Raw genomic sequence first — 18,999 nt, forward strand, 5'->3', positions numbered from 1 at the left:
GTCTAACTGTCGATCCACGGCGCTAGAGCTTATAAGGTTAGACCCGCCTAGATGGGGTCTCCAGCAATTAAGCCCCGCTAGTCATCGTATCTACTCCGTAATAAGTTAGTGCGTTGGTTAACTTAACTAGAGCTAGGAATGTATAGTAATCACTCCGAGCGGGCATGCCTAATGATTCAGCAAAGACGGTTGAACTAACTTAGTTAACTAACTACTGTAAATCTAGATTAGATTTTTCTCTTAACGCGCTGATCACCTTTCCCTAGACGTGTAAGAAATGACGAGTCGCTGATATATATAATAGAACCGTGCATTCCATACGCTGGCCGAGGGACTGTATTTGCTGTACCCCGGCCTCAAGTTGAAGATCAAGGCAATCGCTCAGGCGAAGCCAGTCTATGTCGCAGTTATATTTTGGGAATTTGAATCTTACTTGCATACAGTCTCGATGTTGCCGTCACTATTCTGCACAAATCAATTAATTTACATCCTTCCTTCCCCCAGCTATTCACAGATATAGTTCAGGAATAAATACGATACTTCGGGAAGTGGAATTGTTCACTTGAACTAGCGAAGGAGAAACTGAACAACGATGGTAATTCCCATGTCACGGATGAATCATCAGCTTTAATGTATAAATTTTGGTGTAAACATTTGGATGCTCAATCACCTATTCTCATTCTATGCCTCGACCAGAAGAAGTACATCGACCGCCAAAAGATGGAAGCCCAGGGAACCAACTAGCGAAGTCCAAGACCACTTACAAATATCCTTGATATCGGCCCTTGAATTTGTGTTTGTGAGACTCGAACTGCCAAAAAGCAAGGCATCAGATGATCTCTCCCCGACAAAGCAACTAGTACACCAAAATCTCCTCATCTTTTCCTCCCCCGTCCCTCCATTTATTAAGCACCTTCTTCATATCCGCCGCGATATTCTGAGCGTAGTCAGGCCCAGCGGCCCCGGCAGGCAAATCCGCTGGGTTCCCCCTCACCCAAGCAACAGATTCTTTAGCAACACCCGCGAATTTCTTCTTAAGCTCTTCAACCTGCTGAGGCTCATAGCCGCGACCGAAGATTACCGCGCGAGGAGGCCGGCTGTAATCGTGGGTTCCGATCTCATTGGGGCTCCGAGACTGAGGATCGCGACCTGCAAGCAGATGCGGGAGCTCAGCCTCTGCAGCCTCATATGACAGGATGAAGTGGATGACTGAGGAGCATTAGCACCATACTTTGTTTATTTAAGGAATGTATATCAAGAACCTTCATATTCAGGCGGCAGGTGCTGGGAGATTGATTTTCCCATCGCGGGTATTCTGCCGCAGGCAACTACTGGCATCGGCTGAGTGAATGAAGACATGTTGCGAGAGCTGTAAGTTGTACGCTGTACGCTGCGGATGAAGGTATTTCGGAGCATTGGAGATGGAGAATAGTGGAGTAAGCTGAGGTCGATGATTCGATTTATATTCCTCGATGCGGCGCGCTCGGTCTTGATGATGAGTTGTTGACGTTCGGACGGAGCATGAGAGCCCGTTAGTCTCCGACTCCAGCCAATTTCAAAGTCATAAACTTTGGGCGCAGTTCGGGCCAATCGTGGCGACCCACCGATTTTTCGATTATTCAACAGTCCCGACGCCCCGACCCCGATGAGTAAACCAACGCCGTCACGTCCTTTTCGCGCTCTTGGATTATCCATTACATCACTGCATGTCTTCAAGATAAAGAAATGGCCTCAAGAGCAATACACGATGGTCGAAGCAATGCTGACGCACCCGCGCCTCGCAAGAGAGGCCGGCCACGAACTGGGACGGACGATCAGCAAGTTCCCGAGGTGGGTACATCCCGAGCAACTGCAGAGCAACTTGGAACTGACTCAAGGAATCCAGAGACGTCGAACGCAGCTTCGCGTCGCGCAGCAAGCATATCGAAAGAGAAAAGAGACCACGATCGTCAATCTGCAATCTCGCGTACAGGAACTCGAGTCGGGCATCGAAGAGCTCAGCGAGTCGTTCCTTTCCTTCAGTAATCTTCTGTTCGAGGTTGGGATTCTCCAAAATCAGCCTCGTGTCACAGCTGCTCTGCAAAAAATTACACAGCAATGCGTGTCGCTTGCCAAAAGTGGCTGCGACGAGGCCGAACAAGCACCTGCAGCGCCGGCGGACGAATCGCCACCGACGTCTCCCACGGTCAGCGATACACGAGATATAATCTCAAATGACAATCCGCTCATAATGCAACTTGGTTCACTGCCAATAATCGGTGACGCTTTCAAATCCACGTCGGACCTCGCGGCTCAATGGCCTGGACTATCACAACTACCCCCTACGCCACCCTTCCAACAACAAGCAATTCTACCGTTCGGAATAGACTTGTCATCTCCGAATATTCCCTTCTCATCAATCCCTAGTCCCGCCTTGAATTTCCCGACCATAGTATCGCCCGATAATCTCCTAAAGCAAGGGCGCTGGACACTCTCACACCGTCTGGTCCGACAATGCTGCGAGACTGGATACTATTTATTAACAAGCTCATTTAGAGACGATCCAAGGGTCAAAGCAATCTTCGGCAAACGATTAACCATCGACGAGCGCAACCGCTTCATCTCCGGATTCGTCGATGTCATGCACGACGAAATAGGAGACACGATCGAGTTGAGGACAAAAGTTCTCAATTCAAGGAGGAACAGCTACTCGCCTGAACAACTCGCCGTTTCCTCTCGAACGTGGCAAATTGTCAATGAATCGGGTGCTGATGAGTGGATGGATGCGAGTGGTGTGCAAAGGCTGCTACAGCAGCGAGGGATTCGTATTCAGGACCCGAGCTCGCCCCTCTCCGGTCCCCGGTTCAATTCGGCTCCGCAGCTCAACGTAGTGAGTTTCATTAAATGTGAGTAATGCCGAGATCCAGTGGTTGTTTGTGTCTTCTTGTCCATGTATTTACTGACCTTGTTGTAGATCTTTCCCTCGGGCCTATCTGTCTCGGTCGCGGACCAGCGTTCCGAAAGCGCGATGTTGAGAATGCTATTCGCCTTGCAACTCTTGATGATCCTTGGGCGTTTAACGCTGTGTGCGAAATATCATGAATTATGTATAATAACAATAATTGTCTACAATAGATATAATCTCCGCTTACTTTGCACATTACCTTTTCACCTTCTCTGTCTGCGCTTTACCCCTGCTGCGCTTCCCTAGTACCCGGGAAAAAAGGGGCGTGGTGGTTGTGTATGCTAGCAGTAACGGGAAACTACTTCTTTGAAGTAGCGGGCCGTAGCATCATGGTGGTGACCAGAAGGCGCTACAAAGGGTATGTTTCCAGCTCGTGTCTGGGCCATGGCTGTGTGGTATCGCCAACATACTCTACTAGCAAGGCTTGCGGAGACCCTGTGATGGCTCGGGAGGACGGATGCGCATGTCGGTTGGCCTAGAGAGGGAGAGTATTATGCCTGACTCGTACTCAGGTCCCTAGGAGCCTCCTGGCGAGGTATCACCCATAATACTATCGCCCTTGCGGCTAGCTTAAGGTGCAAACTCCAGAGATGTTTGCAGCAGCAGAACCTTTTGGGCCGGGTTTCTGCCAATAGGGACAGGTAATCACTATCTGAGCAGGAAGTGCCAGGTAGAAGATGGTTATGGAATCGACGAGAATTTGTTAAGGCTTTGTTTGCCACAGGCGATCGCGAGCCGCCCAACCCCTGTTGTCTCTGGCGCCCGGCGCCCACAACGGCCGTTTTTGCCGTGCATGAGAGGCTACGGCGTGCTGCGAGCGCAGTGTTGATCCAGATGCAAACTGGTCGGATTGCTCTTCGAGAGTACCTGGCTACGCTACAACAGTGGCGCGAGGAGCAGCTCGATATCAATCCCTGCGTCCGCCGCAGACCTGCTCTTGTGAGCAAGGCAAACAGGATGTGGCACACGTTCTCTACTACTGCCCTCGATTCGCAGATCTTCGCCAACAAACCCTAGGAGCAAGGCCCTATCTCTCGCTCACCAGGCTGCATGAGCAGCCTGAATCAGCAACCAAAGCTGCAGATCTGATGTTACGAAGCCGGCTCCTCGGCCAATTTAGAGCCCTGCCGAACACATACCGCATTATCCGCCCATCCGCGGCTGATGCGTGATGAGCTATCCTTGGTACTCATTGCCGCTGCGACACCGACCGGTGTCGTACGCGGCGTCGGCTTGCATCGGCGAGCCACCATTCCCCAGCAGAACCACCCAGTCCACACGGCCTCGGAGAAGTGCGGGATTGAATGCATCAACAGCAGTCTGGGACGAGATGTTTCTTTTGACCTCACCGGAGAGAACCTATTAGTCTCCGCCGCCAGCGGCCTCAGTTAAGCCAGGCTGTATGCGGAGGATTGGAGCGGTGTTGACCGGTAATCTGGTGAAGGAGGAGCGAGGGCGGAGGCTGAGAGGTTGGGGGACAGAAGGGATTTTTGAGTCATGTAATCTAGTTATCCCAGCTAGCTACAGTGTCCTGCCGGCAAATCGGGCTCACGCCTGACATCCGAGTATGAATACTACTACTACTACTACTACTACTACTACTACTACTACCGCCGCTTACTTTGCGTGATGTGACGATTAGAAGCAGGATCCCGCTGTGGAGTTGGGGAAATCCTTCCAGTGCATTTGTTCCCTATGTCCGCGAAATTTCTTTAAAAAAGCGCCCTTTGCATCCCAGCCCTTCATTTCGACTGTCACTTTAGCTTCCAGGGGCTGGCCTTTAAAATCCAGGGCCGGACTCCAAAATCACCTATATTTTCCATTTACATTTTCTCCCTTTTTGGGTCACGCAAATGCGCAGGCACATTTTCTAGTCACGTCGACGCCAAATAGAGACTCTGTCATGGATCACCCCATTCTTATCCTTGCCCACAGTGTGCGTGCGCTCTGGCTGCCAGTACGCCACTCTCTCCAGGCCCGCCTTGCTGGGCTCTCGCAACGGGTCCGCATCGACAAGACCCTTATCATTGTAGGAGATCTTCTCACCGGGGTGGCTCAGATGCTCTATGTAGGCCTCGGAGGGCGAGGCAAATGGAGGGCCGGGGGCCAAAGGGTCCTTATGACGAGGAGATTCCAGACAGATCAGATTGCCTGCAGGTAAGGAAGCAAGGAGCTCGGTGTGTCGGAGAGCCCATTTAGGACGGAGCTCTGGGTTGAGAGCACAGAAAAACTAGATGGTTGTTAGAAGGAAAGTCCAGAAAGACCAGAAGGATCCAGGGTGGGTCGGAAATGGCACCACAAAATTCTAAAGACAGAGTGAAGCATCTTGCAAGTCCCTCTGTAGGACGCAGAATACAAGTGGAGAGAAAATAATAGCAATGACGGAATGGAGCCCGACAGCGGCATTGAGTATACATACCGTGTAATCATAAATGACATCAAATCCATTTCGAGGTACTCCAATCTCCTTCAACCAGGTATCATCAAAGAAATCCCCCTGGACGAAAGTGACCTTCCCTTTCCCAACTTTCTCATCTTGCACGCGGTACCGGCTATGGTTCTCCTTCTCCTCCTTATTGCACGCTTCGACAGCCGCGGCGCTGCACTCCAGGCCATAGGCATCATACCCAAGGCTCGCGAATAAGAGCACGTCGACTCCACGTCCACAGCCCGGCACCAGGGCCTTCCGCCTCTCACCATCCTGGGCGATGGGCCCGCCAATAGTGCCAGCTCGCTGGACCAGGGTGTCTTCTAGCGCGGGGTTGGGGAAGCCACGATCCCAGGGCAGATTATCACTTTTGTCCCAGAGGGAGGCCCAGCCCTCAACATACTTGTCCCCTTGATATTTGGCCCAGTATGCTTGAATATCCTTGGGATCAATGTTGGTAGGAGTCGTCATGGCTGTGGGTGGTGATGAGGTTTGGGGGGTGGGAGGGGGTGGAGTTGGAGGTGCTCGCTCTGGCGTGACAGTGATAAATAAGGTGGAAAATAGGAATAGTACAGAGTGGTTAGAAACTATTGACTACACAGAGAAGTAAATAATATTGGGTGCACGGCGCGTGTTCTACTTATGCCTCTCTACACTCGTAATTAAGGGTCTTTACGCCGATGAGAAATCATTGTCGATAGAGATAACCTTAAGCTCCGACCGCGAACCAATAGTCACTTAGGTCGAAAGTTAATTAGTCTTTACCTGTTTATTCATCATACTAAGAGAGATCTGTTGAGAAAAGTGGAGGTTTCTATTACAGTGGTACAGGATTGGCCTAGGCGGAAATCTCGGGCCGGCCGTCCTCTATTTCTAGTTTCTATTCTCTCCCCGACATTTTTTTCCTTGAAGGCTTAATTGTCATTCGGGCCGACTAACTACAACCTACACTCGCTTAAATCTACTATGCAAAGTCAGGACGTTATGATTTGTAGCGACGCAGCCGGGGACCAAAAAGATAAGGTTTTGACTAATGACATCAACTTTAGTTAATGCTGCGCCACCCGGAAATATGAATAAACATTTCGACGCAAAGGTCTAATGTTTCTGATCCGAAGGGAGTAGTAGTTAGTTAACGTGATCCACGGTCGGCTCGGACACACGGCCGGCCCGGACACTAAATCCCATTAGAAAATTTCAAATGCGATTATCTCAACCAACACCTATTAATTTTACTAAATATAACGATTTTTACATGTATTAATCCTGTGGCCAATTTCCCTATACCCACTACACCTAGGCGGAGCCCTTAGTGCTGGCCTAGTTAGCTAACTAGGCAATTCGACCTCCGTATACGATTGTACCCTATCTTCTTCTACCGGCAGATCTAGCTGCGCAGCTAGCTATAGGGCCTCTTCAATAGTCAAACCCTCTTCGCAGGGTAGGTGCTTAGTTGATCGAGTGCGCTTCTTGACGATCTTCTTATTGGCCATCCGTAAATTCGTATTATCCTGCATAAGTAATACGAGAGTGTACAGCGTTAGGTAGTGGCCCTTGATAATCCGATCTACTACTAATTTCAACGGGCTTAGAGGGCTTTTTGACCGCCGATCTAGCAGACGCCTTATCATACTAGATTGCTTATATAGCTAAGCTACGGTCTTAGGAGTTTCTGGCACGAATTCGCTAGATCTGCTGCTTGGCCGGCTGCTTGGTGGTGACGGAGTACGTAGAGAGATATTAAGCTTATTAAGCACTCTTTCTGCGTCTACTAGCACTAGGCTACTAGCTACGAAGCTGTTTTGTATAGTGGCTGATTGGAAGGCTTCTAGCCGCGCCCGTTAGTAGTCCACTAAGAAATCGTGTTTATTGATGTGGTTATATCCTCGGCGAGCAAGATCGCTGACAAAACGGCTATACGCCTTCTTTAATAGAGCAAAGCAGCCAACATCTAGTAGTTGTAGTAGATATGATGAATGAGAAGGTATACAAAGCGGTATAATATCGTTTTCTGCGTATATTCGGTCGAATAGTGGTGTAAGGTGGCTACTATAGCCATCAAGAATCAGTAGCCGAAACCGACCGCGTACGCGCGAATTAGTATATAGGATAAAGTGCTTTTCTAGCTAGCGTAGGCTAATCTCATCGGTAGTCTAGCCGTTCGTAGAGACCTCGATTCGCTAATCTCTCGGTAGATTATCGTTAAACTACCCTGTAATAGCCACTTTGCCCTTAAAGATTACGTATAGCGGTAGTGTGAGCAAGCGATGCTGCGCAGGTTGGTAAAGAGGAAGTAAGATTAATTGATCTTCTTCCTTTAATTGAATAGGAAGGATAAAATCAATTCGGCTTAGAATCATAAGATGAGAGAAAAGTAAAGTAGGACTGAAGCTTGGTTGATTGTATTGAATCTTGCTTATATGTATTGAACATTATTATTATTTTGGTAGAGAATGCAGGGCATATTTATAACCAACTTGTCTCTTGTATGTGATCATTCTAGATGATGCATGATGATCTCATGCAGATAGATCTAGATGCATAGTGATCTCATGCAGTAGCTGTTTGATCGGTGGTTGCTTGATTGTACGATGTCATTGACTGTAGTGATGATGTAGATCGTGTCATTGACCGTAGTGATGATGTAGATCGTATACTGTTGTATACGTCTTACTTGATGTCATTGACCGCAGTGATGATGGTATAGCATAAAGTGTATGACGGTTTAGGCATCTTGCCCTATATCTCATACCCCCCGTAATCTTTATACTATAGTGCAGATAGCAGTAGAGTATAGAGATTAGTATAGAGTAGATAGGATCAATATATATATATACTACTATCAAATAGCTAGATATATATCTTCCTAAATCTCAATCTCACAGGGTTAAGTGGTTCCTTCCGCATTCGCGTATAGAGTATGGAAAAACCTATTTAGGTGAAAACCATACCCGAAGGTATCCATGATATTATATATCAAATTGGATATATATATAGTTAGATCTCATAGAGATTAGCTAGATTCTTCAGGTCTTCAAATATTTCTCTTCTGACGTTTTTTGTCAGGAAATCTGCTAATTGCAGTTTAGTAGGGACGTATTGAACATCGACCCTTTCTTGTTTGACCTGATCTCTGATATAGTGATATTGTATATCAATATGCTTCGTCCTTTTGTGAAATTCAGGGTTTTCGGCTAGCTTAATAGCTGCCTTATTATCTACTAATATAGTAGGCTTGCTAGGCGTATAGCCTAGGCCTAATCTATCGTTTAGATAGTTGAACAGGTTAGCTAGATAGATAGCTTCCCGTATAGCTTCTTTCATAGCTATATATTCGGCCTCGCAGGTAGATAGAGCTACTGATTTTTGTAGCATCGAATTCCAGCTCACTATATTATTAGTGGCTAGATCTCCAGATAGGCTAAATATATAGCCAGTAGTGGATTTTCTACCATCAATATCGCCTGACTAATCAGCATCAGAATAGCCTTTTATATATAGGTCATTCCCTATGCAATCGTAGTGTAGGCCTAGATTTGGCCGATATTGTAGATATTGCTATATCTTCTTCAATTCAGAGATATATGATTGGTCAGGATTGCTTATATATCTTGAGCAATAGGCAACTGGATAGGCTATATCAGGCCTAGTCTTTAGGCTGGTATATAGTAATGAGCTAATCTCTTTTTGATAGAGATTAATAGTTTACTCTGAAGCTTTTGATTGATTTTTTCTTAGGTAGATCCCTACTTCACCCGGCGTTTTCTTTAGCCGTTTGCTACTAGTAGTAGCGAAATTTGATAAGATCTTTGATATATAATCATTTTGATCGATAGTTATCGATTGATCTTGATAGTTTAGGCTAATATTATTGCCTAGGAAGGTGGCTAGTTCGCCTATCTCTTCCAATTGAATATACTACCTAGCCGCAGTAGCTAGCTTATTTATATAAGCTAGATCTTTGTGTATAATGATTATATCATCAACATGTGTGATGATAATAGCCTAGGTTTTGCCATTTATATATATTCCCTCGTCGATAGGAACTCTATCGAATCCGAGGTTCGCGATAGCCTTTGTAAAGAATTCAGACCAAAGCCTTGGTGCTTGCTTTAGGCCATATAGGGCCTTCTTTAGATAGCAGCACTTATTTTGATAGTCTTTTGGCCTATATAGGCCAGTTGGCAAGATAGTATATATATCACTATCGATATCGGCGTGTACGAATGCGTTTTTAACGTCGTATTGCCTGATATGCTATTTTTTGTTCATCGCGATAATCAATAGTATATGCCAGGTTTCTGTTCTGGTAGTAGTAGAGAAGGTTTCTAGGAAATCAACACCTAATCGTTAATTAAATCCTTGTATAACCCATCTAGCCTTGTAGCGAATCGTTTTGTTCGCATTTGTAATATAATTAGCCTGGATGCCTGAGGCATTCTTTATAGGCTTCTTTTTGAATACCCATCTGCCCCTAATAGGTGTTACACCAGGGGGTATATCAACGATTTTATAGGTTGCCTGATCTATCAGGCTTTGATTTTCGTCCTGACAGGCCCTATACTACTCATTCCTTTCAGCTGATTGCATAGCTTAGTCAAAGGTAGAGGGTTCTTTATCAGTTACTGCCGATAATATATAATCGGTAGGCTGATCGTTGATAATAGTCTTTATAAAATCTCTTAGTAGCGTATCTGATATAGTATATATATCTTTGCTATCTTTGGTAGATTTTAAAGATGGGATTTGGATCTCTATCTTATAAGACGGATCTGCTGCAATAGCAGCTTCCTTACTAGCTTTTCGCTTAGTAGGCTTACTAGCTAATTTGCTAGTTTCTTTACTAGCTGATTTGCTAGTAGATAGGCTAGTAGATTTACTAGTAGATTTACTAGTAATCTTCTTTTTGATAGGGTTTGCTGCTTGTTTAGCAGATCTTTTCTTAGCAAATCGATTTTCGTTTGCTTTGATTCCTGGCTCCTGATTAGCTAGATCAGATTAATTCATCAGGAATCTACCTTCTAAGATAGTAGGGTCTCTTAACCAGACTATCTTCTTCTGCTTCAGGTCATATAGCTTATAGTGCTTCTGCTCACTATAGCCAATAACAATAGCCATAGATTTTCTTAGCGATAGCTTGCTAGGCAGGTTTTTGTTTGTATGATAGTAGGCAATAGATCCCCAGGTCTTTATATGCCTGATAGCAGGTAAGCGCCTGTGATATATCTCATAGGGTGATTTTAACCCTAGAGCACTGTATGGGGTTATATTGTATAGATAGGTAGCAGCCAATAAGGCTTCTCCCCACATATCATCTTTTAATCCTGATTGGATTAATAAACATCTGACCTTATTCATAAGTGTCAGGTTTATGCGCTCAATTAGGCCATTTGGCTCTTTTGTATAGATAGGCGTAGTTCGGTGTATAATACCGTATCTTCCTAATAATATATAGAAGTTATCATTCACGTATTCAGTACCGTTATCGGTAAATATCTCTTTAATCTTCTTATCAAGCTAGTTTTCAACCAATTGCTTATATAAGGTAAATTTCTTAATAGCTTCGTCTTTCGATCGAAGTAGAGATATATGTAGATATCTTGATGCTTTGTCAAGAAACGTGATATAGTAGCAATAGCCATTATAGGTCTTAGGGCTAATAGGCCCTCCAATATCGCTATATATTCTTTCGCCTATGCCGTATTCGGCAGCAGAAGTAGAAGATTTATTGATCTTCCTGTCATATTTTGACTGTATACATATTTCGCATATATCTTATATGTAATCTCTTATCTCTGTATCAGATAGAGATATATTAGCCTGGCTTAATAGCCTTTGTAGTAGCATTAGGCCTATATGACCTAATCTATCATGCCAAAGTTTTAAACTAGTAATATTACTAGTACTTTGGATAGATTAATCTTGATCGATCATATTAGATAGATCTTTTGACTTTGATTGGCCAGAATCTTCCCTATATAGTTTTGTATGCATCACATATAGGGTAGTTCGATATAGATTATCTTGCTTATGCCTAATCAGCATAATATTTCGATATTGATCGAAAATAGTGGCCTTTTCTCTATTAAATAGAGATACTGAATTCTTCAGTGCATATATGCTTAATATATTGATTCCCAATTGTGGGACATAGAGCACATTAGTCAATTTATAGACTAGATTGGTATTTGTCTGGAAGATAATATCTCCAGCAAGATCGATAGATAATCTTTGTACATTTCCCCACATGACAGTTTTATTAGTTTTATATACACTATCAAACAAATCCAATTTAGATACTGCACAAATAGTGGCAGCTATATCAATAATGAAAATCACTTTTGTAGTAGAAAGATCTGAATTTATCAGATTATATGCACTTTCTATAGTAATATCAGAATTGGTTTCTTGGTTTGTTTTGATAGGTAGATAAATTACCTGATCGGTTTCATGCGAGAACTGATCGCAGAGTGAGAGACTTCTTGGTGTATTCACCATAGATTCATTACTCAGATTTGAGTAGTCTCTCATCAGGTTTTGATCATCAAAGATTGGTAGGCTATACCTAATTAGCTGTGCCTCTGTCATAGGTATATCATAGTCAATTCGACTAATCGGTGTATAACAGATATCACCGTCAAGATCAATTGGATCATTAGCCAATAGGCTAGTAGGCAGTAGGTTGCTAGCCGAGGTTTCTTCAGCTTCTGCGGGGTAATCAGTCACATAACTAGTAACGTGGATTTCTTCCTCGTCAGATTGCTCATTAAGCATTGCTGTGATCATCTTCTTTTATTGATTAAATCTTTGATTATTTTGATTGGATCTAGGCCAATTTGCCCTAGGTATCCAATTAGCTAGTCTGCCAGAAGGATGCAGATACCAGCAATCTGCTACTATATAGCTTCGCATATTACAATGCGTACAGTATTTGCTAGAATTTAACAATTTTTTCCATGGTTTTTTGCTAATTCGACGATTTTGATTAGCCTGACGATTTTTTGAATAGTGCTTTACCTGATGATTAAGATTGCGATGAGCCTGATATTTGTTCTGTCGATTAGGCTGATAGCTATCAGCTATAAAGATTTGTTCGCTTGATTGAATATGACCGCGCGATTCGTCAATTAGATTAGCGAATAGCGATTCAATTAAATAAGAATCAGAATCTCTACGAAGAGATTGGATAATATTTTGAACAATCGGTGCGTACGATTGGTCGAGATTGTTGAGAACCCATGCGAATACGATTTGCTTTGGGAAATCGATTCCTAGGCTTGCCAGTTCGATTAGCAGGCGTCTTATCTCAGTGAGATAATCATGCATACTATCGAAATCGCCTAATTGACTATTGAATAGGCTTTTCAACACAAGGAATTCGGTAGTAAAGCCTTTAGGTCGATATTAGGTAGCCAAGGTAACCCATGCTTGGTAGGCCGATATAGTATCTCCTAACCAAAAGAGTAGGCCATCCTTGCATGATAGTTTGATTAATGATAAAGCGTCTCGATTGATCTGATCAATAGTTTTGAATTTATCAGATAGGATAACTAGCTCATTTTGACCTATCTCAGAGATAGTAGGGCTAGTAGATCTTGCAGGTCTGCGAGATCTTATTCTTTCTAACCAAATTGCAGTATTTCTACAATCAGGTGATCGTTGATTCGGTGGTAGGGCGATCGCCTTTTCATAAGACCAGTATTAATTAGGAATCTGATCTTGTTGAATAGTGGGTAGCTTTGTATAATCATGTAGAATCGCATCGATCAGTCTCTCTTGATCAAGAATTGCCTTGATTCGGATAGACCAGGCAACATAATTTCCTTCTCCTTTGAGAGGATCGATATTGTGTTTGTTGATCATTTTGAGTTCAAAAAACTTGATTGAATATTTGAAAAAATGATTGTTTTTGTTAAGAAAGTCGAGATTTCTTAGTGTTTCGTATAGAGAAATAGACGCGACCGGTAAAAATCGAGTATAAATTTTTGAAAATAAGAAGTCGGAGGAGCTTTTTGTTTCTCTTTAAGAGAGAGAAGTTTCTCTTAAAAGTAAAGGATTCTTCGTTGAAGATAGAAGATTGAAGAAGTGGTATAAGCCGAATTGAAGTAGGATCAATTCGGGCTCATAACCTGTGAGCAAGCGATGCTACGCAGGTTGGTAAAGAGGAAGTAAGATTAATTGATCTTCTTCCTTTAATTGAATAGGAAGGATAAAATCAATTCGGCTTAGAATCATAAGATGAGAGAAAAGTAAAGTAGGACTGAAGCTTGGTTGATTGTATTGAATCTTGCTTATATGTATTGAACATTATTATTATTTTGGTAGAGAATGCAGGGCATATTTATAACCAACTTGTCTCTTGTATGTGATCATTCTAGATGATGCATGATGATCTCATGCAGATAGATCTAGATGCATAGTGATCTCATGCAGTAGCTGTTTGATCGGTGGTTGCTTGATTGTACGATGTCATTGACTGTAGTGATGATGTAGATCGTGTCATTGACCGTAGTGATGATATAGATCGTATACTGTTGTATACGTCTTACTTGATGTCATTGACCGCAGTGATGATGGTATAGCATAAAGTGTATGACGGTTTAGGCATCTTGCCCTATATCTCATAGGTAGTATATAGCTATCTGCGTATATAGCTTCGATCGCAGTGACCTATTCGCGATTGCCTGGCTGTAGTATTAATCTCCGACCGTAGTATTTAGCCCTAGTGACTACTTTCTAAGAATATATAAGGCCTATTGCAAAGCCTGTCTCATTAAAATTATAGATATCCTCCGATTGGATACTGTTTTCGTTAATCACGCTTTGCACGGTAGTAAACCAGGCTCGTAGAGACTTTAGGTCTTCGTTCAATACGCGTTAGTAGTCATATCGCCTAGAGAAGCGTGTTCGAAGCTCATCACGCCGTTTAATAAACGTTGATGGCCAATTCTGGCCAACGGTAGGCGAAGGTTGGCTACCGCGCGCAGCTAGTAGGATATTCGCCATCTCTCCTACAGTAGCTGGCCTAGGCGATGCACCACGCGTATCCATAGACAGAATCCACTGCGTAAGCGAATCCTCTTCCAATTGGGTCAGTTTATAGCCATTTGCGCGTGAATCGACGCGTGAAACTACCCCTCTGGCGCGGTCGGATAGGGTTGATCTCGGGATTTCGTATAGACTGGCTGCTGCGCGAAGAGATTTAATTCGGCCATTTTGAAGGTCACTAAGGGCTAATAAGATCTTGCCCTCTTGATTAGCCGAATCTTGCGAGGTTTTAGTGCGAATTGGTGGCATGGTAGTTGGTTGAATTAGTTAGGTACTAAGAAGATGGGGATTTTGGATGTGGTGTCCGGGCCGGCCGTGTGTCCGAGCCGACCGTGGATCACGTTAGTGGCGGTGGCAATTAATAATCAAGCGGATAGGTTAGTTAATAACAACTTGGGATCAGTCAAAGAAATTCCTATAGAAGAAAGATGAATATGACCATTTGGGAACAAGTGGGTTCAGCCGGTTTTCATTGACGCACGGAATTGATTCTAGTCGTTCGATCATCGTAGCTCGCAATGAATGTGATTGATTAGTCGGTCTAACTGCAGATCTACGGGGCTAGAGTTTATAAGGTTAGACCCGCCCAAATAGGGCAAGGGGCTCTAGCAATCAAGCCCCGCTAGTCATCGTTTCTAGTCCGTAATGAGTTAGTGAGTTTGTTAACTTAACTAGAGCTAGGAATGTATAGTAATCAATCCGAGCGGATATGCCTGATGATTCAACAAAGACGGTTGAACTGACTGTAAACCTTAATGCACGAGAAGTTCACTAAACACCCTATCCGTCGAAAAGATGTCCCATGCTCTTCGTTCAGCACATTAATAAGGGATGAGACAGAGGGCTTCTTTAGGCTACGGGCCTTGAGTCGGATTATTGATCCGAAGCTAAGTTATGGTCATATATCTCATTACTTTATTGTTCTTATATCTTGTGCGTGATGTTGCTACTCTCCCACCGGAAACTTCAGTCGTCTAATCTCCAGCCTTTTTTTCTATCGAAGTTATTCTGCTGTCAAAGTCTGGCAAATTAGCGAATCCGAAGAACTACAACATGGAGGTTAATCGCGACCCCGAGAAAGCGATGTATCCGGCGAGTTCGCTCGGAAAGCCCTCCGGACGATCTCCCTCCCTAATAGCGGACCCTATCGTTAACTCTAGCGCGGAGCAGTTAAACGACGAATCCGGCCAAAAGACCGACCCCCGAGACATCTCATAATGGCCTATTACTCTAGATATACTACAAATACGATATCGTAACGAGACTAACGGTGGGAAATCGAAGAAGCTAGGTATAACATAGCAGAATCTTATAGTAAAGGGTATTAGTAGTAATACGCTTTATAACGAAAATGTTCTCTCTCAATTCAACCTATTCGGGAAGGGCAGGAAGAGCCTACCCCTAAAGACTATTATCGATAACTCTTCTAGATATATTAAACCCGGTGAGATATTGCTTGTTCTTGGAAATCCAGGAGCCGGATATACAACACTGCTTAGCGTTCTATCAAACTATAGAAATAGCTTCGTAGAAATTACTAGCGACGTCTCGTTCGGTTCTATAACTAGTCAAGAAGCCAAGCAATATCGTGGTTAGATTATTATAAATATAGAAGAGGAGATCTTCTTTCTAGCTCTTTTAGTTAGTAATACCATCGACTTCGCCACACGTTTGAAGGTACCCTTCTACCTGCTACCGGACATTAAGAACGAGGAGGAGTACGCCTAAATATACAAAGAATTCCTCTTGAAGTCTCTCGGTATCACTTATACAAAGGATACTAAGGTCGGAGATGAGTTTATTCGTGGCGTTTCGGGTAGCGAGCGCAAGCGAGTGTCTATTCTCGAATGCCTTGCGACTAGAGGCAGCGTCTTCTCCTAGGATAACTCTACTCGTGGTCTCGACGCGAGCACTGTGCTAGATTAGACGAAAGCTATGCGCGCTATAACAGATATTCTTAGTCTCACTATAATTGCTAGTCTGTACTAAGCTAGTAATAGTATCTACGAGCAGTTCGACAAGATTCTAATTCTCGACAACGGTAAGCAGATCTTTTACGGACCTCAAGATAAAGCTATGCTATATATAGAGGATCTTGGCTTCCTATACGACCCTGCAGCTAATAAGTCAGACTTCCTCACGAGCGTATCGGCGCCTACTATACGCACAATTGCTCTAGACTTTAAGAACCGATTTCCTCGATTAACAGAGGAGCTGCTCGCTGCTTATAATAACTCGCCTATCAAGCTAAGGATGATAGCCGAGCTCGATTACCCTAATAGCCCCGAAGCTTAGTAGAATACGGCGGACTTCAAGGAACAGGAGGCCTAAGACAAGCACAAGAACCTCCTAAAGAAAGCTGCGGAGTCCGTAGGATATTTCTATTAGGTGCAAACGGCTACTATACGCTAATTTCAGATCCTCTAGGGCGACAAGAAAACTCTGTTTATTAAGCAAGCTATAACTATCGTTCAGGCGTTAATCGGTAGCTCACTCTTCTATAATACTCCGGACAACACGGCGGGCTTGTTCATTAAGGGAGGCTCACTCTTCTTCTCTCTACTATATCCTACCTTCATCGCTCTCGCCGAGGTTACGGATTCGTTCGTCGGCCGACCCGTCTTAGCCAAACACCGGGACTTCGCTCTCTATTATCTATCTGCCTTTATCTTCGCCCAGGTTATTACCGATATCCCGATTATACTCTTCCAAATCTCGTACTTTGGAATTGTGCTGTACTTCATGACTAGATTCTAGTACACCGCCTAGGCTTTCTTCATCTTCTGGCTTATTAACTTGATCTCGGCCCTAGCTATAACACAGCTGTTCAAGTTCATCGGTACCGCTTTCCCGAATTTCGACGCAGCAACTAAAGCTTCTAGATTCACTATCGTCGCTGCCTTCATATATACAGGATACATGATTCCCAAGCCCGATATACACCCTTGGTTCGTTTGGTTCTTCTAGATTAACCCTATGGCCTACGCGTTCGAAGTATTGCTCGCGAACGAGTTCCACGACTAGGTGATTCCTTGTATAGGCCTATTCCTAGTTCTAAATAGCGAAGGATACAGCCCCGAAATAGGAGGCGGACAAGCATATACCGGCGTCCGTGGTACGCCTCCTAGAGTAACTAGCGTTACCGGTAACTAATACCTGGCTTCTATGTCCTTTAGCTATAGTAACCTTTAGCGCAACTTTGGCATTCTCTGCGCCTAGTACGTTTTCTTCGTGGTAATGACCGTCTTCTTCACTTCTAGGTAGAAGCAGATAGGCGAAGGTAGTCGCGGCCTCCTTATCCTCCGTGAGAAGCAGAAGAAGGTATCTAAGGCCGTGGTTACGGATAAGGAATCCTAGGCTGTCGAGAAGCTATCCGAGAACTCCGGCTCCGATTCCGAGAAGTCTAACGCAACTATCGACAACCAGCTCGTTAATAATACATCGGTCTTTACCTAGAAGAATCTAACTTATACCGTTAAGACGCTGTATAGCGATCGTGTTCTTCTCGATAACGTTTAAGGATTTGTCAAGCCCGGTACGCTCGGTGCTCTTATAGGATCTTCAGGTGTAAGTGCACTAGCAATACGATTGACAGATAGATATATGCTAACATTTTTACTCAGGCCGGAAAGACTATATTACTCGACGTTCTAGCTTAACGCAAGACCGACGGTACTATTCATGGCTCCGTTCTAGTCGATAGTCGCCCGCTCCCTGTGTCCTTCCAACGATCTGCCGGCTACGTCGAACAGATAGATGTCCACGAGTTATTATCTACGGTGCGCGAGGCTTTAGAATTCTCTACTCTCCTTCGTCAGAATCGTGAAATTCCCCACTAGGAGAAGCTCCGCTATATAGACACGATCGTCAAGCTTCTACAGTTAGAAGATCTCGAGTACGCTCTCATCGGTCGCCCTAGTGCCGGTCTTTCTATCGAACAGCGTAAGCGTAAGTTTAAATCTATCGAACAGAGTCGAGACAGATACTAATAACTTATCAGGTCTCACAATTAGTGTTAAGCTCGTAGCTAAGCCTAGTATTCTGATCTTCCTCGACGAACCTACTTCTAGTCTCGATAGCCAAGCTGCAAATAACACGGTACGCTTCTTACGCAAACTCGCGGAAGTCGGATAAGCTATCCTCGTCACGATTTATTAGCTATCGGCCGACCTCTTTGCCTAATTCGATACTCTCCTCCTACTAGCGAAGGATAGCAAGACCGTATACTTTAGCGATATCGGCTATTATACAAGGACCGTTAAGAAATACTTCGCTGATTATAGCGTACCATGCCCCCGAGAGGCTAACCCTGCTAAGTATATAATTGAAGTCGTATTAGGAAGTCTTTCTAAGGGCAAGGACTAGAACTAAGTCTAGCTTAACTCGCTAGAGCACGAGAAGATTACTTAAGAGCTTAACACTCTTGTCGCCGATACTACCGCTAAACCGCCTAGAACTATCGACGATAGCTATTAATTTGCAGCGCCTATATAGGAGCAGGTAAAGCTTGTTACGCACCGTATGAATATCTCCTTGTTCCGCAACACCGAATATATTAACAACAAGCTTATCTTGTATA

The 18,999-nt window shown here is 44.0% G+C and overlaps 5 protein-coding genes across 5 annotated transcripts; 2 read left to right on the plus strand and 3 right to left on the minus strand.

The window, feature by feature from the left end:
- Positions 1-856: 856 nt before the first annotated feature.
- Positions 857-1,695, minus strand: N7458_005857 (uncharacterized protein; the record flags this gene model as incomplete). Its single annotated transcript, XM_056909239.1, has 2 exons — positions 857-1,209; positions 1,263-1,695. 2 exons carry the CDS (start codon positions 1,693-1,695, stop codon positions 857-859), a joined length of 786 nt encoding a protein of 261 aa, XP_056764943.1.
- Positions 1,696-1,747: 52 nt separating this feature from the next.
- N7458_005858 (bZIP transcription factor) lies at positions 1,748-3,081 on the plus strand (the record flags this gene model as incomplete). The annotated part of the gene is made up of 2 exons (XM_056909240.1): positions 1,748-2,885; positions 2,954-3,081. The coding sequence occupies 2 exons, from the start codon at positions 1,748-1,750 to the stop codon at positions 3,079-3,081; spliced, it is 1,266 nt and encodes a 421-aa protein (XP_056764944.1).
- A 954-nt stretch (positions 3,082-4,035) lies between these two features.
- Positions 4,036-4,254, minus strand: N7458_005859 (uncharacterized protein; the record flags this gene model as incomplete). The annotated part of the gene is made up of 1 exon (XM_056909241.1): positions 4,036-4,254. The coding sequence occupies one exon, from the start codon at positions 4,252-4,254 to the stop codon at positions 4,036-4,038; it is 219 nt and encodes a 72-aa protein (XP_056764945.1).
- Positions 4,255-4,814: 560 nt separating this feature from the next.
- On the minus strand, positions 4,815-5,854 carry N7458_005860 (uncharacterized protein; the record flags this gene model as incomplete). The annotated part of the gene is made up of 2 exons (XM_056909242.1): positions 5,364-5,854; positions 4,815-5,174 (listed from the first exon to the last, which is right to left on the minus strand). Exons 1-2 carry the CDS (start codon positions 5,841-5,843, stop codon positions 4,815-4,817), a joined length of 840 nt encoding a protein of 279 aa, XP_056764946.1. The 5' UTR covers positions 5,844-5,854.
- A 9,619-nt stretch (positions 5,855-15,473) lies between these two features.
- N7458_005861 (uncharacterized protein) lies at positions 15,474-18,554 on the plus strand (the record flags this gene model as incomplete). The annotated part of the gene is made up of 3 exons (XM_056909243.1): positions 15,474-15,516; positions 18,279-18,368; positions 18,421-18,554. The coding sequence occupies 3 exons, from the start codon at positions 15,474-15,476 to the stop codon at positions 18,552-18,554; spliced, it is 267 nt and encodes an 88-aa protein (XP_056764947.1).
- Between the last annotated feature and the right edge of the window lie 445 nt (positions 18,555-18,999).

The sequence above is a fragment of the Penicillium daleae genome (genome assembly GCF_028827525.1).
Source record: "Penicillium daleae strain IBT 16125 chromosome Unknown utg000006l_segment0_segment0, whole genome shotgun sequence".
Taxonomy (NCBI): domain Eukaryota; kingdom Fungi; phylum Ascomycota; class Eurotiomycetes; order Eurotiales; family Aspergillaceae; genus Penicillium; species Penicillium daleae.